The 27455-nt window shown below is 42.6% G+C and overlaps 1 protein-coding gene across 2 annotated transcripts; it reads left to right on the plus strand.

Moving 5' to 3' along the window:
- Positions 1 to 445: 445 nt before the first annotated feature.
- On the plus strand, positions 446 to 20572 carry LOC311140834 (uncharacterized protein). 2 transcript variants are annotated; one of them, XM_084176087.1, is made up of 15 exons: positions 446 to 658; positions 4195 to 4258; positions 4394 to 4539; positions 4721 to 4804; positions 4945 to 5027; positions 10409 to 10488; positions 10577 to 10614; positions 11370 to 11440; positions 11674 to 11799; positions 12026 to 12126; positions 12506 to 14674; positions 14884 to 15176; positions 15358 to 15516; positions 19238 to 19357; positions 19597 to 20572. In XM_084176087.1, exons 2-15 carry the CDS (start codon positions 4237 to 4239, stop codon positions 19690 to 19692), a joined length of 3588 nt encoding a protein of 1195 aa, XP_084032213.1. In that variant the 5' UTR covers positions 446 to 658; positions 4195 to 4236; the 3' UTR covers positions 19693 to 20572. The 2 variants fall into 2 exon arrangements, with proteins under 2 accessions (XP_084032213.1, XP_084032214.1); XM_084176088.1 differs by having other exon boundaries at positions 19247 to 19357.
- The last annotated feature ends 6883 nt before the right edge of the window (positions 20573 to 27455 follow it).

Raw genomic sequence — 27455 nt, forward strand, 5'->3', positions numbered from 1 at the left:
TCCCTAAATGTGTACATTCTATTCATCAAATTATAATAAAGTTACAGAAAGTTGAGCTGTTTTAGAAAGATCATCCCTCCCAGTGCAAAGTGGATCAATGGTTTTCAATCTGAAGGTTTGTCCACCCAAACTACCTAAATGGGTATGTATGGCTCTGGGTGTAGTTTACCTTTTACTTGAATGTCCTGTTGATGTCATGCCACTAAAATTGTCAGTCCCCTGCTACTGTTTATGAAAGGACAATACTTTTAGCCGCCATGCCAGTTACCGGTATTATTATGTTTGTCTATTTTATATACATTCCGTTAAATTGAAAGGCAAGGAAAATGTCAATGCTTTCTTAAATGTTTTAATTTCATTGGGTACAAAACAGGTTCCGGTTATAAATATGGGACCGGAAATAGTCGAAGGATTTCTTCCCTAGAGTAAAATGTATTGCAGCGACACTGTGCGGTGTTGTTTAAACTTCACAGGTCTCAGACAGACATCGAGACATGTGGCCAAGACGTTCTCAAATGTATAACGAGTTAGCGGTGCAATCTATTCGGCTATATTCCGTTTCTCTTCTAGCCTCGGAGACTAACCAATACACAGAAATAAGTGGGACAGCAAAAAATAAACAACCACGTCAATTTTCTAGCTATTGATTTAGCTTCGGGTAAGTCAACAAATACGTAGCTAGCTAACCAATTTAGCAAGCCTGCAGCCGTTAGCAAGCAACAGTATCGTTAGCTGCTAGCTAGGTAGCTGTTATCGTGTCTAATATAGCGTCTGTACTGTAGGCCAGGCAAGTCGCGTTAGCCAATGAAGTTTAATAATTATGAACTAGCTAGCTATGATCATACTTGTGTTTCTTGTTACTGACCTAAATACAATTACCTTCTTACTAGCCAGCTAGCTAACAGCTGACTAGCCTATGTAAACCAAAAGTAGCTAGCTAGCTGACCTTATCATGAACATCTTGTTACCGTTATCTGAATTGCAAACTAGCCAGCTAACGCTAGATAGTTAACTTAGTTATCAAACTAGTAGAAGGAACAAGTAGCTAGTTAACCAACTAAACATAGAAGTTAGTTGAAGTTTGAGGGGGATTAGTGCACACTACTACTAGAAGAAGTTGAAGGGTCGTGTTACATCACACATGGGCCACATCAAAGTTTAAATTGTTGTTACCTGCTAGCCAAAACGTTAGCTACGTTACTTAACGTTAGCTGTTAACGTCAGCAACCGTAGGGCATTTCATGTTTATTCAATTGGCAACTTACTTGACAGTTACCTGCGTGGTATTTGGTTAGCTAGCTGGACAGAAAAGAAAATGCAAGACCACAACTCGACAAATGTTACTAGATAGTAGGAAGCTAGCTAGCTTACGTTAGTAGTTGGCTAACTAGCTGGCTAGTTAAATAATCCAATGGCATTGGATGATTGAGAACATGGCTAGTTATTTTAGCAACTCACATGGTAGAGTGTTGGCCTTAACGGCCTCAGTGACCAGTATACCCCATTTCATTTTCAACTCTGCGACTGTGTCCTGCATGTATTTTAGCCAGAGCTGACACACTGGTTAAGGCCTTTTGTTGTACCCTTGCCACTGTGGTAAAGCCGTTTGCTCGGGCTTTCACCTGGACAGTGTTGTTTTGCTTCCTGATTCAGAGGTTAAATGCGGAAGACACATTTCAGTTGTACAAACTTTCCCGTTCCTCCACTCACCAAGCAGACGGTGAATTTATCAACTGGCTACGTACACTTTGTGACAGTGTTTAGCAAGCTATCCACTATTCAATTATGCTTGTTTCTTCTATTGGAAGCAGAGACGGAGAGAAATCCTTGCCCAAATCAGCCTTTCATTCAAGTAGTTACTCGCCAGACATGCTGGTTTAGACGAGACCATTTGTTCACAGTTTCTGTGCTTATGCTCAGACAGTTTAAAGTTGTAGTTGTCTTATGTATGGGACAGGCATGGTATACATCGTCCAACGAAATGCTCACTTGCAGGTTCCTTCTCGACAATGCAACAATAAGAAATAGGACAAAATAAGAATACAAACATAAAGTAAATGGCAGTAGAATATATATATATTTTTAGCATAATTATAATACAGGAGTGTACAATGTTTATATGTGTAAATCGCTCTGGATAAGAGCATCTGCTAAATGATGTAAATGTATTGGGGATGGGGGCAAGTGTATAAATTGAGCAGTATAATAAGAGTCTGGTGCCAGCAGTTGTGCTAAGGTGTGGAGAATCACAGCAGGTGGTCATTCCAGTTCAAGTGTTCAGCAGTCTGATGGCTTGTAGATAGAAACTGTCTCTGAGCCTGTTGGTATCAGACCTCATGCTCCGATACTGTCTGCCCGACGTTAAGGGAGAGAACAGCTCGTGGTTGGGGTGTGTGGGGTCCTTAATGCTGCGTGCCTTCCTCAGGCACCGTTTCGAGTAGATATCCTGGATGGGTGAAAGCACCAGTGATGTACTGGGCCGCCTTCACCACCCGCTGGATGGACTTGCGGCTGTAGATGGAGCAATTATTGTACCAGGCCGTGATGCAACCGGTCAGGACGCTCTCGGTGGTGTAGTATTTGGAGAGGACCCGGGGCGGCATGCCACATTTCTTCAACCGCTTTAGGACTTATTGTGACTGACATTTGCTCTACTTAGTTGTCAGTCACGAAGAGCACACTTTGTACTATATGGAAATTGATAGCCTGGATTAGGACCTGCGCCGCTTCCTGTGTGTGACAGGGTCGTACTCTACCGATGTTGTAGAGCATGAATTTGCAGGAGCAAGTCACTGACTGCTTTGATGTTTGCAGACAGAAATACTTGAGTATTAGGCAGGAATATAGTATGTGGGTGTGGTTATTACTATTTGCAGCTCGTCTTCCCAATTGGTTACTGCTATAATATTCTCATTTTTTGTTTCTTCTTCAATAACTATGTATATGTGCCCCCGCACATTCTTGGCATGTACCTTATGTATTTGCTATATATCTAATTAAAGGATGTATAGAATATATTTTTGTGCTATAAGTGGCATTTTGAGCTCTTTTCAAGGCAAGGGTCCCAACTTATGGGTCCTATGACCCATGTTACTCAAGGGAAGTGGTAGCACAATTGGAGGTCATTTAAATGTATTATTTTGAATAGCCTTTGACTTGGGCCTGGTTATGTCTTAAAGTACAGTACGAACAAAATCATTTATAAAGAAAAAGTGTGAAAAAAAGCTAGCATATGGAATTGTTTTAAGATGGGCATACCATGGATCATTTAGCTATTTTATTTTTTATTTTAGGACCCCTTTAGGTATCAAAAAAGATATATAACAAAACAATTTAATACAATATTGAATTTGGCCTTTACTACTATAGCCCATAGAAACGCGTTGAGTAACACATTCATAAAAGACAGTCCAAAAATAAATCATAAGGAATAAGGTTTTGAAGTGTCTGTCCTATATCTAGGAGATATAAGAAGGCTCAGGAAATGTTTTTTTTTTTTTTTGGACGCATAATTAACTAATTTTTGTTGGCACAAAACTACCATTCGTTTGTATGGGTTACCTTCAGATGAGTCCCGTGACACTTCTGGGGGTCGTAGAGCCAAACAGAGAAAACCATTGTGTTCATGAGTCTCCCCTTTCCATAGATAGTTTGTAGGCCGTTCGGACGCTACAGACATTTTCGTGAGAAGACAGATTTTCGGGATGTCTCATGGTCTGACAAACACCGCTATAGCTCGGCCACATTCCACCGCAGGTGCGGAAGGCCGACATAGGCGGATGCGGTGGATTGCTACGCATGCCATGCAAAAAACCTGATATCTCTAGTTTAAACTGACAGATTGTGATGTTAAAACATTTTTGTTTTGTTTTTACTTATATTGACACACAGGTGCGTCAATAGACTTAGGGATTAAGTTGGCCAATGTGTAAATAATGCAACTGTGTAGCTCAGTTGGTAGAGCATGGCGTTTGCAACGCCAGGGTTGTGGGTTCGATTCCCACGGGGGGCCAGTATGAAAAATGTATGCACTCACTGTGTGTCTGCTAAATGACTAAAATGAAATTAAAGTCAATTGACAACTTGGTTACACACAGAGATCTCAAGTTAAGATTAGTGAACACTTTCAATGTAATTAAAAGTGATGGCACTGTGACTGGGTTGTTAACAAAAATCTCTAATTTTTATTTCCAGGGGTCATCTGGTCATTAGGGACAAAGCAACACTGTGCCAAAAATGACGGGTGGATGGGGAAATGGTAAGTAACTGCCAGCCAGTCATCATGAAAAACATATTTCAGTGGGCTTTGGCACAATGGTTTAATTTAAACGTCTCTACCCTCAAGTTTGTGCTTGGATGACAAGTTGTTGTGCCACCTCTCTCTGGTTGTCAGACGGACAGACCCCAGAGGGCGGCACAGAGCCAGAAGAGGCGGAGCGTTGTCCTATCTGCCTGGGCGCCCTGGGCCGCTGTGTCCTGGCCATGCCCGACAGCTGCTGCCATGTATTCTGCCTCAGCTGCCTCCTCAGATGGGCAGAGGTAAGCGCCATGCACTGTTCCGCCTCCTAGACTCATCACCCTCAGTGGCAACAGATAGTGCTGCAACTGGCGAGTCGTTTATTGTGATAAGGCATGGTCTTACTCCCGTTGAGGCTCAGGAGACTATACATGTACCAAAGTGTGTGGACTGATGTGTTTTTTTTTTGTCTATGTTTCTAAGTTGCAGGCAGTTCCATCCTGCCCAGTGGACAGGCAGCCTTTCAATGTTGTCTACAAACGTGATGCTGTGCTGGGATGTGTGACAGTAAGCAGGGGTTTCTCCAGTGGCTTTACCTTCTATATTATAAATGGCATGTCATGAAACTTCACAAGCTACAGTATAGCTTTAGTCACTATGCAGGAATAATTTACGTGCTGTGACTTCAGTTGTGATGTGAATCTCAGGTTCCTGTGAAGAAGAGAATCAGCCAATCAGAGCCAGAGAAGTGTGGCTGCACAGACCCGGAAGCCAGTGGCTGTTTGTTAAAGTGAGTAGAGGTCTTGTGTTAGTGGAAGGGTTGCCCTGCTGCACAGTTAACCTGACAAAGACCCTTAGTGGTCGAAACTTTGTCTTTAATCCTGGGGAGCATTTAAACATTGTGCAGCTTAATGGCAGTCACTTTTCTGTGGTGCATTATTTCCTTTTATTTGTATTTCTTTTTTTACCACATTGGGGGGGTTACAGGTACAATATTAATATTAATTTACACACTTAGTTTATACCACATGTACCCGTAGGCTGCCACTCTAAAATAAAAATAAATAAAACAAATACATACAGAGAAATGATCATATTGATCACACAGGATTTTGTAACAATAAAATTGGTATGTAAAGAAAAATAAACAGAGGTGGGCCTACACTCCCCACCCCCCCCCCCCCAGCCCAACATGCCTCCGTCGAACCCCCCGCACCCACGCTGCCTAGCAACACAGGTTGGGTGTCAGTCCCCCCCATATCTCTATCTGTAGTTATTTGGCGAATTTAGTTGTGAATGATACAAACCATAGAATGTCTTAGAGATCAAAACATGTGGACAGCATGATGCGACTAGGCTATTGACTATTGGAAAAAGTTGCATAAAAAGCTTGCACTCTGTTCCTTGCCTCAGGCTGCACACCCTGTTCTCTCATCAAGTGATCATATTTTCACTATTCTCAATTTAAGTTTGTCTTTACTAATATGTAAAAGCAGCTGAGAAATAAATATAGTAGCATCTGAGATCCTCCTCTTTTTATTGGCAACGATCAACTCTGCTTTCACACGGGATTGCATATAAAGATGTCTGGGCTTATAAGAACACTTATTTCACTTCACGCATCAACCACTCTTTGAGGAGCATGCAGCCTCGCTGCGTGACAGGTGATATTCCACCCAAACTCTGTATGCCACAGGCTCTCCAACCATGTTCCTGCAGCTACCCAGTGCTTAATTTGGGAAACCAAGTGAAATCTGTTTGGGAACATCGATAGTAACATGTCTTCACAACAAAACATATTTGATTAAACTGTTGACAGCCCCTATCTCGGCGTGCTCGAGAAAGGAATGTAGGAGAGAGAGAGGAGATGGAAACGCATGGTGGTGATATATTCTGGCGCTAAAGTTAATGTCAGCCTATTGATTATGAATATATAAAACATGCCCTATTACTAGGCTATTCAAAATCAAATATAAATTCACTATAATTGTAGGCTAACTCTGTAAGCCGCCTGCGCAATCAATGAACCAACAGCATCGACCAAGGCCTTATTATACGTTCTCTCCCAGGCTCATGGATAGAAAGTTTGGAGCGTAGCATAAGATAACCAGTCCATCCAGTATGCATAATAATACAGTCCACACTCAAAGGCGATTACTCAAATTTGTTTAATTTTGGAGTCTAGACCAATTATGTACTGAAGGCATCTTAAATCTATGTTTTATCAAATACGTTTTTCTGCCGTGTGTAATGTGCGGTAGGCTATTATGCGTATGGGTGTTCTACATGCAACGTCTTAAATGCTTTGAATTTATCATCACCTTAGAAAGCGCTTTCCATTTAGCATTTTACATTTTAGTCATTTAGCAGATGCTCTTATCCAGAGCGACTTACAATTAGTGAGTGCATACATTTTTCATACTTGCCCCCCTTGGATTAGACTAAATTTTACATATTAGTAAAGTTGTTTGACTTTGAAACAACATACAAAACAACCATGTTTTCCACTCAGTTAACCAGTTTTTGATCATCAGTGAGACTCAACGGTCACGTCGAATTTGACAGTGGTCATTACTTATGACTAACAAAAGTTGTTTATATATTATAGAGATTAATTATTTTTGGGAACCCAGATAATTTATTTATAAATCCCGTCATTGGCATAGCTGACCTAAATGGTAAATATAGAAAAAAGGAGTTGCTTGGTAATGTGTATGTCTTTCAAATCTTGAAATGATCTCAAACCATTACTGTCTATGATATCGGCAAGGGTAGTAATTACATATTTGGACCATTGGGGGGATGCAAAAGGCCGCCCTCCAGATCACAAGGCAGTATGAAAAATGTATGCACTCACTAAAACTGTAAGTCGCTCTGGATAAGAGCGTCTGCTAAATTACTAAAAATGTAATTATTGTGAAATAATGGGGTATGGGCATGCCATTTTGATTCCCAGTTACATTGTTTTTAAATTTTGCGCCAAAAAGAAATTGTGTGAGCAATAACAGGACCAAAGCGTAGTTTACATTGTTTAAGGGATATATCCGTGAAGACCACATCTTCCAGGGCAATAGGAGACACCATATTTCTCTCTATACTCAGCCAGGGGGCAGAATAATCATGTCTAAACCAATTTAGGATGGGGTGAAATGCTAGTGCCTGGAAATGCAATTTAAAGTTTGGTACAGATAGTCCTCCTACATCTTTCCCTCTATGTAAGTTTGTTAATTTTAACCAGGATCGCTTACCTTGTCATATGAATTTTGAAACCGTACCATGAATTTTATCCCAATAGCCAAAAGGGGAGACGTGGGAAGCATTGAACTACAGAAATTCAGCCGTGGTAATATATTCATTTTGACAATATAATTCTGCTGGTTAAAGCAACTGTGATGTTAGTCCATCTACTGAGGTTGGATTGAATTGATTTGAGCATTCTGTTAAAGTTTCTGGCAATGGTTTTATCTAAGGAAGGAAATATATCAGTTAACATTTCCCATTCTGATATCATTTTTAATTGTGGTTTATTCAACCCAGATGCAAATGCAGTTGCATTATTTTTTATAAAACCTTTGGTGGCATTCCATAGAATCGGCAGAATTATGATTGATCATTATTAATGAAAGAAATGTTTTATATTTTTTATTTGTTTTTGAAATGTTAACCCCTTTCTCCCCACGTTTGCGATATCCAATTGGTAGTTAGTCTTGTCCCGTCGCTGCAACTCCCGTACGGACTCGGGAGATGTGAAGGTCGAGAACCATGCGTCCTCCGAAACACAACCTCCCAAGCCGCACTGCTCGCTTAACCCGGAAGCCAGCCGCACCTATGTGTCGGAGGAAACACCGTACAGCTGGCGACCGAAGTCAGCGTGCATGCGCCCGGCCCGCCACGAGTCGCTAGAGCGCGATGGGACAAGTACATCCCAGCTGGCCAAACCCTCCCCTAACCCGGATGATGCTGTGCCAATTGTGCGCCGCCTCATGGGTCTCCCGGTTGCGGCCGGCTGCGACACAGCCCGGGATCGAACCCGGATCTGTAGTGACACCTCTAGCACTACGAGGCAGTGCCTTAGACCGCTGCCCCACTCGGGAGGCCTTATTAATGAATTTAATTCCATTTCAAATGAATCACTGAATGTAGAATTTTGTAATGATGAAATTATGATACCCCATCTTGTGGCTCTTTTTAGGATATTCGTAGATTTGTAGTTGGCAGTAGTAAACGTGATGATCATACAAACTCATATGTCGAATTTCGATTTTCTTAATTTTAGAAAATAAAGGTGTAGATAGTAAGAGAAAATCGAGTACTCTGTTTGAGTAGAAAGTGTACTCTTTTGCTTTAGGAATATGTGCTCGCCGGGCATTAATGAGGTTATAATCAGAGAGTATATGTTGGAGAGCCTTGGTTGCGTGTGGATTGTAGTTGGTCTTTATTAGATTTGTCCCACATTCATGTCTGTCCCAATAACTAGTTTGAATTCAGTTAATTCAAACAATAAGCAGTTCAGATAATACAAAAAGTTGGGATCAAATGAATTTGGAGCATACACGTTAATAAAGGCAATTTTCTTTCCGTTATGGATGCATTTGAAGGAAAGTGATTCTGCCTTTTTGGTCTTCAACTTAACCAAGATGGTGATTTTGAGTTTCTTATGTATCATTATGATTACACCTTTAGGGCTGATGAAAAATCAGCCAGTTTGTACAAATGGTTCTGTATTCTATCTGCATCCTTTTGGAGCAGGTGTATTTCTTGGAGCATTGCTATATCAATATGGTTTCTTGCTAGGATATCAAGACAGCTGTAACATTTGATTAGTTGAGTAGGTATCCACTTTGGAAGTGAGCAGTGCAAGATATTAATTTACCGGTTTTAATTGCAAGTCGAGGGCAGAGGTAATTTCCTCAAACAATTTCTCGCATAGTAGCAGCCAACTCTTTCTGTTGTCGGGTGTTGAGAGCCGCCATGTTCCCACTGGCGAAGTGTGAATGGACAGATTATGCTAGCTGCTGGAGCGAAATAGACCTGCTAGTTGTTTCCCCACCTTAATATGGTGTTATGTTGACAGTTGGTTTCTTGCTAGGATATCAAGACAGTTCGGACATTTGATTTAGTTGAGTAGGTATCCACTTTAAAATACACTCCGTGGCCAGTTTATTACGTACACCCATCTAGTACAGGGTCAGACCCCCCTTTTCCTCCATAACAGCCTGAATTCTTCGGGGAATGGAAACGTTGCTCAATTGGTATCAAGGGACTTAACATGTGCCAGGAAAACATTTCCCACAAGTTGTGCGTTCTGAGATGTCGTTCTTCAAACAACTGTTGTACTGCGCCGTTAATTGTCTGTTTGTGGCCGGCATGTTAGCTTGCACTATTCTTGCCATTCTCCTTCGACCCCTCATCAACAAGCTGCTTTTGCCCACAGGACTTGCCACTGACTGGATTATTTTTGTTTGTTGCACCACTTTTTGTAAACCCTAGACCAGGGTTCCCCAACTGGCAGCCCGTGGGTCGTTGTGCCCCCCAAGTTTTCTGAGCAAAAAAACAAAAAAAAACTCCTGGAAATCAGTTCCAATTTATTTGAATTTTGAAAATCTGTTCCCAAGTATTCCCACACATAAGAGGGACATGATCGTATACAAATGTAAACAAGGTTTGAACTGATTACGTTTTAGTCAAATATTATATTGGTTTGGGATTCTTGCAGTCAATTTGCAGTCTACAAATTAATTGTAATTATGTTACGGCCCCGCGACCATCCATTCAAGAAAATAATTGGCCCACAGCTGAATCAAGTTGATGATCCCTGCCATAGACACTGTCGTGCGTCAAAATCCCAGGAGGCTGTCCATTTCTGAGATACTGGGACCGGCACGCCTGGCACCGACGATCATACCACGCTCAAAGTTGCTTAGGTCACTTGTTTTGCCCATTTGAATGTTTAATCGAACAGTAACTGAATGCTTTGATACCTGTCTGCCTGCTTTATATAGCAAGCCACGGCCCTGTCTGTAGGAGCTAACCATTTTCATGAACGGGGTGGTGTACCTAATACACTGGCCAATGGGTGTAAAGTCTTATCGTAAAGTTATTTCGCAAAATAAATTCACAATTCAATGCATGCCACCTTTTTATGACAAATTATATATATATTTTTTAAAGAAATAAACAAGGAGGAAGATGGAGGAGACCGAAGACAGAGAGGACATCAGAAGCCAAAGTCAAAGGCCTTATTCGGAAATGTATGTGCTTATTCTCACATAAATCATCTTTCCTTAATTTGTTGGCATTTTATTCATGAGTTGTAACAAGATAAATGGTGTTCCCCAGGCAGCGATGATGAGCCCTCTGTGTTGAGCAAGAAGAAGGTTAGTAGTTTCAGACCACTTGTAGAGGCATCTATTTCATAATAAATCATATGTATGGTTCATGCAAGATTTTATGGGTTTAGAGTCCAACTGTGCAGATATGTAATGCATGCGATGCAACTAAGAAACAATTGTGTTTTAGCATGCTAGATTCACATTAGATTCACAAACACTACATACGCACACACACGCATACCGACACAACACAAACACACATACATACACATTACACACGCACATTCACACACTTTTACACTCATCATTTGCTGCTGCTACTCTGTTCTTTATTTTACTCTTATTATTATCTATCCTGATTCCTAGTCACTACCCTGCCTTCATGTACATATCTACCTCAAATACCTTGTACCTCTGCACATTGATTACTGGTACTCCCTGTATATAGCTCCATTCATGTTTATTTTATTGTATTCCTCTTGTGTTACTATTTTATTTTTAAACTGCATTTTTGGGAAGGGCTCGAAAGCAAAGCAAGCATTTCACGGTAAAATCTACACCAGTTGCATTCGGCGCATGTGACATAACATTTGATTAAATGTGTTATTGATGGTTAGAAATATGTTCAGCAGATCTAGCCTTTCCCATGTTCGTATTTGCTCAGCCAAGAGTTTTCAATAATACTCTGGCATAGAATAAGTAGCATCAATGTGGCCCCCTGTCCTCATAGGCCCAATGGGTGCTTGTCTGGGATTTTCAACAGCCAAGCCTCCTTTTGAAAGGTTTTCTCTCTTTTCCAGGTGAGAGGACCTCTGTGCTCTTGGTCTCCGGCCCAGACAGGCACAGCAATGGGGACTATAACACAGTGCATGTGAGTAGGCCACTTCGTTAACATTTTGATTTTCCAGCTCACCGAGCAGAGACACAGTAACTACTTCTTATGGTACTTAACAATTTGTTGGAAACGCTGTTATAATCATCTTTATCATAACAAAGTTGAAATAGATGGAGACTCTTTCTCTCTGAAGTTTGTTTTTGACTTAAAAAAAGACAACCAATGAAAGATGTCCTTTTGTGTGTGTGTGTCCTTTGTCTACTCTGCAGTGCAGAACCCATTTGGGTGCCCGAGGAGGAGCCGTCTGAGGATGACTGTAAACAGTATCGCCGCAAAACACAGGACTGCCCATTTCTGCCTGTTGCTGTACCCGTTCCTGCCAGTGGCAACTCGAGGTGAGTTGGTCCGCACACAATTAATGTATATAGATGGAGTGTGTATATATTGTAGGTAGAGGTTGTAGGATGAGTTAAAGACCCTGTGCAAGGTGATCGTTTTCTCAATAGAAACAGTGAATTTAAGTGTGTTTTAGTGAGTAGTGATTTTGAGTCCATTTTTGAGAGTATGAGTGAAATTGGTCAACGCAATTTGTGTAGATCTGATCTGATATTTCCCTCCCAGGCAGTTCTTCCATCCCTCTGAGTGGAGTAGCAGCCCCTTTCCTCTGAGACCCCTCTCACCTTTCTCTACTGCTGCTTCACCTCTTGGCTCGGGGCATTTTGGTGAGTCCTACTTTGAAATGCTTATCAACCATTTAGTGAGTCTGTTCAAAGGAACCCTCTCTGATTTTTTTTCTTCTTCTTTCTCTCCCAAAACCCGGTATAAATGTTAACTTGAATCACTGAGTTTGAATGAGGTCACGCAAAGTGACTTTAAGCTGCTTAGCTACACTAAGCTACATTGTGGGAGTAAGCTACTTTTTTGGAATAATTTCCATCATGTGTCTGGGTTGTGCAGTACCCTGGCATCAGGAGTTACGTTTTGTGAAGGCACCAAAACCAAAACCTTTAATCCATAGGTTATGCCTAATTTTATGCTACGTTGGACCATTGTTAAGTTTCTCACAATACTTTTAATATTCATGATTATGTCTCATAATAGTCTTTCAGGGAAGAGTTTGCGCAGTCACCTGCCCCAAAGGAGGGGAGAAGAAGGGCACCCGTGGAACTGGCTCCAAAGGCCCCTCCAAACAGACAGAGGCCCTGACGACTAGGCGCTCTGGCCGCCACAGCAGGGCTGAGGAACAAGCTCCTACACAAGACCCTGCATCTTCGCAGTCCCACTCTTCAGATTCCGACACTTCCACAAACCCACCTACGAAAGCGGGCAAAAGCACTGCAGCCGCTGGTAAGAGGAAGGGCAAACGGGCAGCTCAGCGAAAGCCCAGCGCCAAGAAGAAAGCCCCAGCCAGAAAAAAGGCCTCCAAAGTCGTCCTCAGTAGCCCATCAGGAAGTGAGGAAGCCAAAGAGGAGGAGGAGGAAGAGGAGGAGGAGGAATTAGAACAGCAGAGGAAAGAGGTAGAGGAAGGTGAGCAGCTCTCAGACACTGCAGTGAGCCCACAGGCTGTGCAGCGCAGCTCCAGCCCTACCGAGGAGGAAGCCAGTCCAGAACCTTCTGCTTGTGATGCCCTGAAGGACACTGAGGACCAGCCATGCAAAGATGAAGATGATCTTTCTGAGGAAGAGAAACTGGGGAAGGAGGAAGAGGAGGATGTTGAGGAAGAGGACCAGAAGTCACCGTCGTCAGATGTAGAGCTGAATACCCCTGGGCTCCAGGACCAAATAGACCAAATAGAAGACCCAGAGAAAAGCAACTCACCCTCCTCTTCCAACTCACCAGAGAGACCATTGGAGAGCCCCCAGTCTGGGCAGTCAGGACAACTTGGGGAGGAAGATGCTGACACCATGGAAGCCACTGCTGATCCAACAGAAGTGAAATCTGATGATGAAGCCTCAGTGGAGGAAGAGAAAGCAGAGGCCTCTCCCTGCCCTATTGCAGAGCCTGAATGTTGCTCTGGCTCTACTCGCTGTGACTCTCCAGATGGGAATGCGTCCCAGAAAGTTCAAGGCACCTCAGAATCAAAGGTGTCTGAGGAGGACAAGCTGCATGATCAAAAGGATGTCACAAATGAGAAATCAGCAGCCAGCAGCAAAGAGGACGATCTGTCTGAGGATGACACAGAAGCTATACCGATGGACTGTGATTCACCCAGCAGTGAGCGCAGCACCAACCTGGCCTCTGATCCACCAAAGGAGACTGAAAGTACAGCTCACGAGTCCACAAGCCAGGCCCCTGAAGACGAGAGGAATGGTAGCAGGCAGGAGCGGGAGAGCTCGGTCGGAGAGGAAAAGGTAGAGGAAAGGAAGAATGGCAGGCAGCGGAAGTCGCGCTTCCACTCTGCCGCCACCACTTGGTCTCCCAAGAGGGAGTCGAAGCAGGACTCGTCAAGGAGGTCGCGCTCCAGATCTCGGGAGCGCAACAGGGAGCGTCAGGCCTCTGGCAGCCCCCCCTCCAGACGCAGCAGGGAACGGGAAGCCCCCAGGACGGACCGTAGCCGTGACCGTAGCCGTGAGAGGAAAAACAGGAAGCGCTCTAAGAGCCGTTCCAGATCTAGTTCTCGCTCCAGGTCCAGAAACAGGTCCTACCGAAGAGGGTCGTCCCCGGAGCGCCCTGACTCAGGGGGACAGTCACCACGGAAGAGGGATCGCTGGACTGGAGATGGATGGAGGGCTGGGCCGGGTAGTGACTCCTCTCGAAGGAATTTCCCAGAGAGGCCGGCCAGAGACTCGGGCCGCTCTGAAAATGGTGGCTTTGCAGAGGTTTCCCCCAGCAGGGAAAATCCTGACTGGGTTATGGAGAAGGCGCGTGCTGATACAGAGGCCAAGGTGACAAGCGGCCCTCGCTGGGAAGATAAAGGCTGGGGCGCAGATCGTGGACGAGGCACAGGACGAGGCCGGGGTGCCTACGGAACCTCCAATCAACAGGGGGAGCAGGCAGAAAACCGCTGGCAGCCCAGAAACGCATTCTCGGGGACCTCAAACAATTCAGGGAGCGACGCGTACAGCCGATTCAACGAGAACCGGGGCGGCCGCAGGAAGGAGCCTGAGATGGGCGAATCGATGATGGACCGCTCCGGCTGGTCATCAGCTTCCAGCTGGGCTGTGCGGAGGACACTCCCGGCAGACGTGCAGAACTATTACTCCAGGAGAGATCGAGGGGGAGGTGCAGGCTCTGGCAGCTGGAGCAGGCAGGAGGAGACGTCAACAGCAGGTCAGAACCCTTCTTTAGATTGTGTTTCATGGAGTGTATGCACTCATTACTGTTACTAGTTTCGCTGTGCATATTGAAATTGTATTGTTGATGTTTGTTGCGCAGTTGATGTGGATCCCACTTCTGCCACCAATGTACAACTTAATAAAAGCCCAGGATGTACTTCAGGTAATCTGATATTATTCTTTATTTGTTTTTGTCTATTTCAGATCCACCTCAGAGTGAGCCCAATGCCCATGGAGAAGCTCCACCCGCCCTGAACGTCATGCCTCCGCAACTGAACGTCCTGCATTACCCAATGGGCCCACGAGGCCCACCTGTCAGCCTGCAACCACCCCCCTTCGGGATGCCTCCTCAGGTCCCCATGCACCTCCACTCCTCAGTGCCTCTCCTGCAGGTCCCTGTGACAGCTGCCCAGGGCCTCCCACCACCGCCTCCACCACCACCTCCCATGCAGCAGGGCAGCATGACGGCCATACAGGCAGATAGCCGCACAACACAGGTAAGGACAGGAGTATTTTACATCCTTTGTCAAAATATAATCTTCTGGACCCAATCAATCTGTTTGAGTATTTTTACTTCTCTCATACTTAATTCAATCAACTGTAGATAGTGTATTTCCGGATAGCACTTTCAGAAATGTGTTGTATTTGCATAGTAGTGTGTCCCGGTCTCTTTCCCAGATGATGAGCAGCATGGCCGTCCATGGCAAAGCCCCCTTCATGCCCACCACGACCAAAGTAGGTGGCGCCACCACAGCCCAGGCCTACAGCATGGCCATGCCATCCTCCACCACCCAGCACAGCAGGGCTGCCCACCCAGACAGCTCCAAGAAAGAAAAGGTAATGTCACCGCCACTAATAACAGCCACAGCACTAGGCATTGTTCAAATCAAATCAAATGTTATTTGTCACATACACGTGTTAAGCAGATGTTATTACGGGTGTAGCGAAATGCTTGTGCTTCTAGCTCTGACAGTGCAGGAATATCTAACAAGTAATATCTAACAATTTCACAACATATACCTAATACAAACAAAACTAAGTAAGGAATGGAATTAAGAATATATACATATATGGACAAGCAATGACAGAGCAGCAGGGACTAAGATACAGTAGAATATTATAGAATACAGTATATACATATGAGATGAGTAATGCAAGATATGTAAACATTTAAGTGACTAGTGTTCCATTTCTTAAAGTGGCCAGTGATTTCAATAGGCAGCAGCAGCCTCTAATGTGCTAGTGATGGCTATTTAACAGTATGATGGCCTTGAGATAGAAGCTGTTTTTCAGTCTCTCAGTCCCAGCTTTGATGCACCTGTACTGACCTCGCCTTCTGGATGATAGCAGGGTGAACAGGCAGTGGCTCGGGTGGTTGATGTCCTTGATTATCTTTTTGACCTTCCTGTGACATCGGGTGCTGTAGGTGTCCTGGAGGGTGGGTAGTTTGCCCCTGGTAATGTGTTCGGCAGACCGCACACCACCCTCTGGAGAGCCCTGCGGTTGCGGGCGGTGCAGTTGCGGTACCTGGCGGTGAAACAGCCCGACAGGATGCTCTCAATTGTGCATCTGTAAAGGTTTGTGAGGGTTTTAGGTGCCAAGCCAAATGTCTTAAGCCTCCTGAGGTTGAAGAGGCTCTGTTGCGCCTTCTTCACCACACTGTCTGCGTGGGTGGACCATTTCAGTTTGTCAGTGATGTGTACGCCAAGGAACTTGAAGCTTTCCACCTTCACCACTGCGGCCTGTCGATGTGGATAGGGGGGTGCACCCTCTGCTGTTTCCTGAAGTCCATGATCATCTCCTTTGTTTTGTTGACGTTGAGTGAGAGGTTTTTTTCCTGGCACCTTACTCCCAGAGCTCTCACCTCCTCCCTGTAGGCTGTCTCGTCATTGTTGGTAATCAAGCCTACTACTGTTGTGTCGTCTGCAAACTTGATGATTGAGTTGGAGGAATGCTTGGCCACGCAGTCATGGGTGAACAGGGAGTACAGGAGGGGGCTGAGCACGCACCCTTGAGGGGCCCCAGTGTTGAGGATCAGCAAAGTGGAGATGTTGTTTCCTACCTTCACCACCTGGGGGTGGCCCGTCAGGAAGTCCAGGATCCAGTTGCACAGGGCAGGGTTCAGACCCAGGGCCTCGAGCTTAATGATGAGCTTGGTGGGTACTATGGTGTTGAATGCTGAGCTATAATCAATTAACAGCATTCTTACATAGGTATTCATCTTGTCCAGATGGGGCAGTGTGATGGTGTTTGCATCGTCTGTGGATCTACAGTGGGGGAAAAAAGTATTTAGTCAGCCACCAATTGTGCAAGTTCTCCCACTTAAAAATATGAGAGAGGCCTGTAATTTTCATCATAGGTACACGTCAACTATGACAGACAAATTGAGATTTTTTTTCTCCAGAAAATCACATTGTAGGATTTTTTATGAATTTATTTGCAAATTATGGTGGAAAATAAGTATTTGGTCACCTACAAACAAGCAAGATTTCTGGCTCTCACAGACCTGTAACTTCATCTTTAAGAGGCTCCTCTGTCCTCCACTCGTTACCTGTATTAATGGCACCTGTTTGAACTTGTTATCAGTATAAAAGACACCTGTCCACAACCTCAAACAGTCACACTCCAAACTCCACTATGGCCAAGACCAAAGAGCTGTCAAAGGACACCAGAAACAAAATTGTAGACCTGCACCAGGCTGGGAAGACTGAATCTGCAATAGGTAAGCAGCTTGGTTTGAAGAAATCAACTGTGGGAGCAATTATTAGGAAATGGAAGACATACAAGACCACTGATAATCTCCCTCGATCTGGGGCTCCACGCAAGATCTCACCCCGTGGGGTCAAAATGATCACAAGAACGGTGAGCAAAAATCCCAGAACCACACGGGGGGACCTAGTGAATGACCTGCAGAGAGCTGGGACCAAAGTAACAAAGCCTACCATCAGTAACACACTACGCCGCCAGGGACTCAAATCCTGCAGTGCCAGACGTGTCCCCCTGCTTAAGCCAGTAAATATCCAGGCCCGTCTGAAGTTTGCTAGAGTGCATTTGGATGATCCAGAAGAGGATTGGGAGAATGTCATATGGTCAGATGAAAGCAAAATATAACTTTTTGGTAAAAACTCAACTCGTCGTGTTTGGAGGACAAAGAATGCTGAGTTGCATCCAAAGAACACCATACCTACTGTGAAGCATGGGGGTGGAAACATCATGCTTTGGGGCTGTATTTCTGCAAAGGGACCAGGACGACTGATCCGTGTAAAGGAAAGAATGAATGGGGCCATGTATCGTGAGATTTTGAGTGAAAACCTCCTTCCATCAGCAAGGGCATTGAAGATGAAACGTGGCTTGGTCTTTCAGCATGACAATGATCCCAAACACACCGCCCGGGCAACGAAGGAGTGGCTTCGTAAGAAGCATTTCAAGGTCCTGGAGTGGCCTAGCCAGTCTCCAGATCTCAACCCCATAGAAAATCTTTGGAGGGAGTTGAAAGTCCGTGTTGCCCAGCGACAGCCCCAAAACATCACTGCTCTAGAGGAGATCTGCATGGAGGAATGGGCCAAAATACCAGCAACAGTGTGTGAAAACCTTGTGAAGACTTACAGAAAACGTTTGACCTGTGTCATTGCCAACAAAGGGTATATAACAAAGTATTGAGAAACTTTTGTTATTGACCAAATACTTATTTTCCACCATAATTTGCAAATAAATTCATTAAAAATCCTACAATGTGATTTTCTGGAGAGAAAAAATCTCATTTCGTCTGTCATAGTTGACGTGTACCTATGATGAAAATTACAGGCCTCTCTCGTATTTTTAAGTAGGAGAACTTGCACAATTGGTAGCTGACTAACTACTTTTTTTCCCCACTGTATTTGGGCGGTAAGCATATTGAAGTTCGTCTAGGGTGACAGGTACGGTAGAGGTGATATGATCCTTGAATAGTCTCAAAGCACTTCATGATGACAGAGGTGAGTGCTAGTGGGCGATAGTCATTTAGTTAAGTTACCTTTTGCTTTCTTGGGTACAGGAACAATGGTGGCCATCTTGAAGCATGTGGGGACAGCAGACTGGGAAAGGGAGAGATTGAATATATCCGTAAACACACCAGCCAGCTGGTCTGCGCATGCTCTGAGGACGCGGCTAGGGATGCCGTTTGGGTCGGCAGCCTTGCGGGGGTTAACATGCTTAAATGTCTTACTGACGTCGGCCACGGAGGAGGAGGAGAGCCCACAGTCCTTGGTATTGGGCCGTGTCGGTGGCACTGTGTTATCCTCAAAGCGGGCAAGGAAGGTGTTTAGCTTGTCCGGAAGCAAGACGTCGTGGCTGGTTTTCCTTTTGTAGTCCGTGATTGTCTGTAGACCCTGCCACATACGTCTCGTGTCTGAACCGTTGAATGTTCTCAATATTCTCAAGTGGCTTCCTATACTTTCTGTTTTGTATATACTGTGGAGAGCTGCTTTGCTAGTAAATGATTTGTGTTTCATTCTGACAGAGAATGAATAATCATTTTATTAGATTAGAACTAGATTTCTTAACTTGATATCTGCTTTAGAAACAACAGATCCATGAGAGAGCAGTCAATGAAGTGAAAGCAGCCATGAAACCCTACTACCAAAACAAGGACATCACCAAGGACGAGTACAAAGAGATTGTACGCAAAGCAGTTGAAAAAGTGAGTGGTTAAAAACCTCCAGTAACATTTTGACATTGGTATTTCAACTTAGCTTTTAGGAGTATTAAAACTACTTAGCTTTTAGGAGTATTAAAACTACTTAGCTTTTAGGAGTACATTTAGATTTTAGGAGTATTAAACATAAGATCAATAACCCAGCAGAACGCAAAATAGGGAGTCCAACAAATCAAAACGGTCTGTTATATATTTTGATTTGCTAAGTCCATTTTATATTTCAGGTCTGCCACAGCAAGAGTGGAGAGGTGAACTCTGGGAAAGTGGCAAACTTGGTGAAGGCCTACGTGGACAAATACAAACACGCTCGCAAGAAATGAACCCTGACATCCGCTGAGGGGGAAATAGTCTCAGCCCATCTGCTTAAGTGCAATTTCTACCAGCTGTAACACAGCCTCCCGGCTGACAAAGACTGGAGCCCGACTTTTGATATCTCTTACCTTACATGAAGATTTTTCTATAGATTTCATATTTTATTTAGAAATAATCAAATCGGAAACTGTAGTGTGAGAAGACCGTTATTTCAAGTCGATCTTGTGGCTTGGGAACTACTATGAGATAGATGCCCAGAGTAGCTGGAGCAGTAAGGTTAGCACCTGTTCTCTGGTGAGATGGACATGGAGCTATGGCTAGGACAGAGGAGAGCACCCTCTCATGGAGCCAGCTGGTATGATGAATTTCTCCCACTCGCCACCGGGGACCTCCTAATTACTTCTTTGTTCAAAAAATATTGTCATTGTTTCTCATTTGTTTTTGTTTTATAAATATTATATTATGATAATTCTGGAGAAAGCCTAGGTAAATGTGCATTGCCTTTATGACTCTCTAGGCTGCGTTCACACAGGCAGCCCAATTCTGATATTTTTCCAGTAATTGGTCTTTTGATCAATCGGGTCAGGTCTGGAAAAGATCTGATTGGTCAAAACACCAATTAGTGGAAAAAATATCAGAATTGGTCTGCTTGTGTAAACAGAGCCTTAGTCGTTACTGCTCAAAGCTTGTGGACTGGATATGTGTAATTGTATCAGGGACCTCATTGTTGAGAGTTGGAGATCAGTTGTCCAATCCGCAGTGAATGTGTAGTGTAAGGTATGGGTCTGGCAGATCAGGTGAAAATGGCCATGTCCCTTACTTGATAAATGTGCTGCGTGAACATTGTGTGAAATACCCAGAGAGCAATGAAATAAATGAGCTGCTTCATGTCTGGCTATGTGTGTGTCTTTGTGGTTGATCATTGAAAAGGTAGTGACCCCATCCATCAATTTCACCCTCAGAATTTATATTTTTTAAAGGTCCAACGCAGCTGTTTTTATCTCTATATCAAATCATTTCTGGGTAACAATTAAGTACCTTACTGTGATTGTTTTCAATTAAAATTGTAACAAATATACAAAAATATATTCTTGGCCAAGAGCAATTTCTCAATCAAGAATTTAGCTAGGACTGTCTGGGAGAGGTCTGAGTGGGAGGGGAAAACAGAAGGTAGCTGTTATTGGCAGAGGTTTTGAACCACCCTTGGTCTATTAACACATTTACTGTCACCAGGCAGGCCAAAACTACATTCCACCAAAACAGACTGAAATTTCAGGTGCTTTTCAAACAGCTCTTACACTAAAAGGGCATTATCATTTTCACAATTTCACAGGACAGACATATTTTGTTATGATCATGAAGACACACTTGCCAGTGTTTCTCAAAGGGAGTCGAATGTTTGTAAACCTGCAAATGTGCTTCACTATTTTCACCAGCAGGGCGAGCCTTTGTCAAATCCATCGTCAGGTTTTTTTTTTAATCAACCCACCATTTCATAGAAAAGATTTGAACACAGTAAACATATGACGGTGCACAGTGGCAATCAGGGCCGGTTCCAGACATAAACGGTCGCTTAGGTCGGGGTCTCAACTAGTAAAAATTGTAGAATACACCAGGTGCAATTTCAGAATTTGGTTGTGTTTTCTCTTATGTCAGTCACTAACCAGGTTTCCATCCAACCTTTTTGTTGGATGGAACAAGTTAAGTACATGTCGGATAAAAAATGTCATGACAGGCCTGCATGATGGAAACAGAAAATGTTTCGGTAAACTTTCCAAATATCGACAAAACAAAATACGCTAGACAAGGTGGGATCTTTTTGTTGGTAAAATGAATTATGCGAAAAATGTCGGAAACGCTTTTATGCGCAAATATTGATAGGCCTAATAACCATCATCTCGAAGTAAATTTGGAGTAACGCGATTACATGTTGTGTGGTCCTCCCACTAGGACTCATCGTGAAAGCAACCAATTCATCAGGTTACAGATTAAATCAATTATGAACTTCACAGGGTGGTGAAAGTGCAAGGTGATGAGCTTGATGCTCCTCTCCAGTATTGAGGGATTTATTCTTGTGACATGATAATCGATCGATTCTTGGCTTCCGTTTGACAAATAAAAAAAAGTATTAATTTATTATTTGTCCATAATAATAATAATATCATGTAGGCTATATGGGTGATTCTACGGAAATCTTGGATTTTGAAGAGCCAACATTTATTTTAATTATTTATTTTAATTTTAAATCAACATTTACTCAGTAATAGTTAACCCTTTACCATTATAAATCAACATAAATGCCAACTTTAATGTATTTTAATATTTTTAATACATTACATAAAAAAATGCAAGTGCTGCCTTTGTCACTGGTGTTACCTATATTTTAGATGACAATTCAGGCTTTCCTGGATGTAATTTCACAATTTAATTTGCATATATAATAAAAGACAGAAAAGGTTCATGCTAATATTAAGAAATTGTTTTGATTAGTAAAAAAGTACTTTAAACCGGTATGTGTGAAGTTCTGTGTGACATTTTTATATTTCTACCAAGTGTTTTGTGTTGTAACATCAGAAATAATTGAGGTTGAGTCATCAAAATTGGATGATCATATCCTTAAAATGCTTACTAATGAATGCTGCAGCAGTTGGGTAGATACAAATAAACATTCTATGAAAATGGGGAACTGATGCCAGAACACCAATATGCCATGCAGTAACACCAGTGACACAATGTGAAACCAATGACATAACATACGATTATTTCATACAAATTTGAGCCATTTAGTCATATGTTTTATTACAAATAATTGTAGAACGTGTTGATTTCATATGCACAATAAAATGAAGGTTATAGTTCAAATATTAAGACCAAAAGATGAAGCCTATTGACTAAAATGTCTTTCCTAACACAACATTGTCATACAAACATAAAACTTGTCTATTAGAACAATAGAAACACAACATTGAATGTAAACTAAGACTACGTTTTTCCAAAAGCACTGATATAAACATATTGTATGCAGTAAAACATTCATGGAATAGACCTATTTCCTGTACTAACTTTTCCCGTACTAATTATTTCCCACACTTTTAATTGAGATGTTTGTCTTTAGAAAGGTTTGTGAACTATGATGAACAACCATACCCTGGCATTATACTGGAGGTCGAAGAACATAACATCAAAGTTAAGTGCATGCACAGGAAAGGAGTCAACAAGTTCTTCTGGCCAAGCCCAAGAGATGATATCAACTGGTATGGGGATGACCAGATTGTGTCTGATGCCAAAGCCGCTGCCAGTGAACAAAAGATCAGCTCAGATTGGCCACAGTATCTGGAAGTACTTGGAGGAGCACCTGAACATGTGAAAGTGGCAGATGTGAACTGGCTACCAAAGAAGAAGCCGTCAGTGGCTAGAAAGCAATGGAGACTGGCTCGGAGATGATAACAGATGGACGTGACACATTAACATCTATATGTTTGTCTTTGCCATGTTAATGTGTCACGTCCATCTGTTATCATCTCCGAGCCAGTCTCCATTGCTTTCTAGCCACTGACGGCTTCTTCTTTGGTAGCCAGTTCACATCTGCCACTTTCACACATTCAGGTGCTCCTCCAAGTACTTCCAGATCCTCCAAGTACTTCCAGATTCTATGTGGCAGCAACATAGAATACATTAGTGTGGACCGTCACCTGCTTGTATGAACCCCCGAAGTGAACTGACTATCTCTGAAGCATACTTGCATGTGAAGTTTTCACTAAAAGCTATATGGATCAGGCAGTCATTGGTCAGGTTCTCTCTCAAGGTCCGGTAGCTGTGGTACTGCCATCGGATGTTGAACAGCTGTTTCCTACATTTAAAGAGCCTATACTGGAACTGGTCACCAGCTCTTCCTCGGTTATAGCTATATCCTTCTTCACAGTGATTAAGCTACTTTTCTCTTGTTCTTCATTTGCTCTGTTGTGCTCTATCTTCTCCAGACACCACTGGGTGAGCGACACATCTTCGTTGGATTGCTGTCTAGCCGGTGGTGCAATGGAGTGTTCACGTTCTTGGCATTCGCCATAGGCGCATGCCTTTGGATTGTTGCAAACTGTGCTCTCTGCAATCTCCTCCAGGTTGCTGGACTGTGAAAGACCAAGTTTGTGCATTTTATCTGCCATAAACTGCAAGTTCTCAGGAGTCTTGCACTGGCAAATTTCCCGGTCTCTCTCCTGCGGTGTCACCACCCAAAAGGGTATTTCCCTGCAGAAGAAGCGGTCAACACTCTCTCTCCTGCTCTCAACATCTCTCTTTGTTTTTCTGTCTGACCCGACATTGCTTTCGCTACTGTCTTTTTCCTCTTTCTGTGAGATCATTCACTTTCTTTCTTTTTTGACTCTCTAAATCCTTTAAATATGTAGGCTACACTGTGGTCTGGGTCAGCATCCCTGCGCTGTCTGTAGAGTCTTTGCTTTTCAGCAGCACTTACTTTTTATTTGCTATATCTATCAAAAGGAAAGCCATACAAATTACAATATTGAAACAGTATAAAACCTTACGTTGATATAAAAAGTTAGCAGTGTTATTGATTGTCACTGGTGTTACTGTCATGTCACTGGTGTTACCAGCAGGAACAGTAACACCAGTGATGTAACACCAGTGACGAATCTGCTGACAAGATGGCATATCTAAAATGGGGGCCACAGTAGCTCAAACCACACTTCTTAAATTGTAAATAAATCACTTAGTAATGTGATTGGATCAATTATTTAAATCATATTTCCTTTCCCCATACTATAAACTGTATAACACCAGTGACGGGTTTTAAAGCTTCGCATTAAATTTACCAAATTAATCATCAAATTGCTAACATATGAAGAGAGAGTGCAGACTCAACATGTGCTCTTCAAAACAGCCCTGCCTCCAATTAACCTTTGACCACGAAGAAGTTGGCAAGGATGTTGCATTGTTTCAAAGTAGTGTTTTCTTAATTAAGGGTAACACCAGTGACATGAAATTGAGGGACAGCTATTTCCTGTAAATTATTTATAATATTTAGTTGATATTTTCGTTTTTTAAGTAATTCCCTAAACAGCTTGAATACTTTAATTTGTATTATGACATTTAAAGTTGGAGAAATAAATATATTTTGACTCAAAATATGTCACTAAACCATGACTCCTGGCTCGAGGGACAAGACATTTTCATGGTGCTGACCGTGTTCTACGATAATATGAAAAATATAATTTGCAATATAACTGTCTTACATATGTTTATTAACAATAAAACATTTCAATTAAAACATATATTTTGTGTCATTATCTGATTTTTTTGGCGTTTTTCCATGGTGGTTAAGGCGGGGGACAGGAAAGCCACCATTTCCGTAGAATAACCCATATGTGCGCTCTAGCTAACATCGCGCAGATAGCGTTGTAAGTTGAAAATGCGATGGAAACCCATTTAACTTGTATTTTTTATTCGGTACATGGGAATTTAACCACAAAAGGTATTTTAATGTGCAATACATCATCACACACAGCCTTTTATCTACAGCAAGTCAATTTCATGGAAACATCTCTGGTAGGAAAATGCACATATTGTTTTCATGCACATTTTTGAATGTTCGCATGAAACTCTGTCACCAATTGGATGGAAACCCAGCTACTGACAGTCACTCAATTAGCCATGTCAGCTAACAATTTTTTGATTGGTAGTTAGTCAGCTGTCTAAACTTGTAGTAATGATGGCTGAATACCTACTAGGCCCAGGGGGCCCTGACCTCCAGGGAGCCCCCATTGATTTTGTTACTCATTCTCACTCAGATATCATATTAACGTGGCATAAGTCATTAATAAATTGGTAGAATTGCAGGAAATTAGCTGTAAAACTGATTTTATTTTCTCTACGCCCCATGGCAAAATGTGTAGAATTAAATGTTTCTCTCCACCGTCACGAGGGGGGCCATTAAAATGTTTTGCCTTGAGGTGGGGGGCCCCTCAACCAACTCTGGCTTAGGGCCCCCAAAATATACCACAGGGGGGAGTGATGGGTTTGATCATATGGCCTTGTGGTAGGCTTTGTAGTGTTATTATGCACTTTCAAGGTAAATGACCCCACTTGACTGTCACACAGTGATTTAGTTTCATTTTCAGAAATCACTTCAATAGCTAGATTTCCATCCATTTGACAGATTTTCATGCGAATATTCTAAAATATGCATAAATATGCACATTTTACCACCGTAGTGTGTTTCCACCAAACGGATTCATTGCGGATAAAAAACAGTGCATGATGACATAGTGCATACAAAATGTACTTTTTCACTTAAGTTTTCATGTACCGAATAAAAATCGAATGTTCAATGTGTTTCCATCGCATTTTCATCTCTACCAATAGTTTTTACACAAAAACTGTTGCGTTAAATAGAACATGTGACTAGTCTGGTCTTGGCACGTGCACTTTAGCTAAACAGCTCGCAGATTCTGTGCGGGTAGGCTCTGCAGGTAGGTTGGTCTACAATACATGACGAGATTATTAGAGATAAGGGCGAGAATATTTGTCTTTGTCAAACTGCAGTCAAGCATCGATCATCATGTCACCAGAACAACACCCACGATATTTATTGGAAAGGAGCGTCAAGCTCATACTGGTCCGTGCACTTTCACCACCCTGTGAAGTTCATCATAACTTATTTCATAGTGGGAGGACCACACACCATGTCATTGCGTGACTCCAAGTTTATTTCAATATTTGTATTTGTATTTTATTATGGATAACCATTAGCTGAAGCAGCAATATTAAGGCAATTTACATAGTTAAAACATTACACTTCACAACACATTAATACACACTACTAAAACATATCTACAATACAAAATCCATATGTAGTGTGTGTAAAGTGGCTGTTAGCATGTGTGTGTGTATGCGTGTGTCTGTGCCTGTGTGTGTGGCTCTTCACAGTCCGTGCTGTTCCATAAGGTGTAGTTTAATCTGTTTTTTAAAATCTGATTTTACTGCTTGCATGAGTTTTCTTGATGTGGAATAGAGTTCCATGTAGTCATGGCTCTATGTAGCACTGTTTGTTTCCCATAGCCTGTTCTGTACTCAGGGACTGTGAAGAGACCTCTAGTGGCATGTCTTGTGGGGTATGCATGGGTGTCTCAGCTGTGTGCTGGTCATTTAAACAGACAGCTCAGTGCATTCAACATGTCAATACTTCTCACAAATACAAGTGATGAAGTCAATCTCTCCACTACTTTGAGCCAGGAGAGATTGACATGCATATTATTAATGTTAGCTCTCCGTGCACATTTAAGGGCCAGCCGTGCTGCTCTATTCTGGGCCAATTGTAATTTGCCTGTGGCACTTGGCCATATGACTGGACAGTAGTCCAGGTGCGACAAAACTAGGGCCCGTAGGACTTGTTTTGTTAATAGTGATGTCAAGAAAGCAGAGCAGCGCTTTAATACGGACAGACCTCTTCCCATCTCAGCTACCGTTGCTTCAATATGTTTTGACCATGACAGTTTAGCATCCTGGGTTACACCTCAACTTTCCACCGCAGTTTTTCCGCATAATTAATTTTAGAGACACAAAAAGATACCACCATGTCGAACGAACAAATGATCTCTCAGCATTTATAAAATTGTATCGAAACTTCCTGTTTCCATCACAGCTGTCGTGATTTTTTAAAAATACGGTATGACTTTACTCGCATAAAAGCTGTGGATGAAAACGTGGTTAATGAGGCCATTTGCATGGTTCGGACCATTGAGTTGCGCTTTTATTT

The sequence above is a fragment of the Coregonus lavaretus genome, assembly GCF_964263955.1.
Source record: "Coregonus lavaretus genome assembly, chromosome: 13".
Lineage (NCBI taxonomy): Eukaryota > Metazoa > Chordata > Actinopteri > Salmoniformes > Salmonidae > Coregonus > Coregonus lavaretus.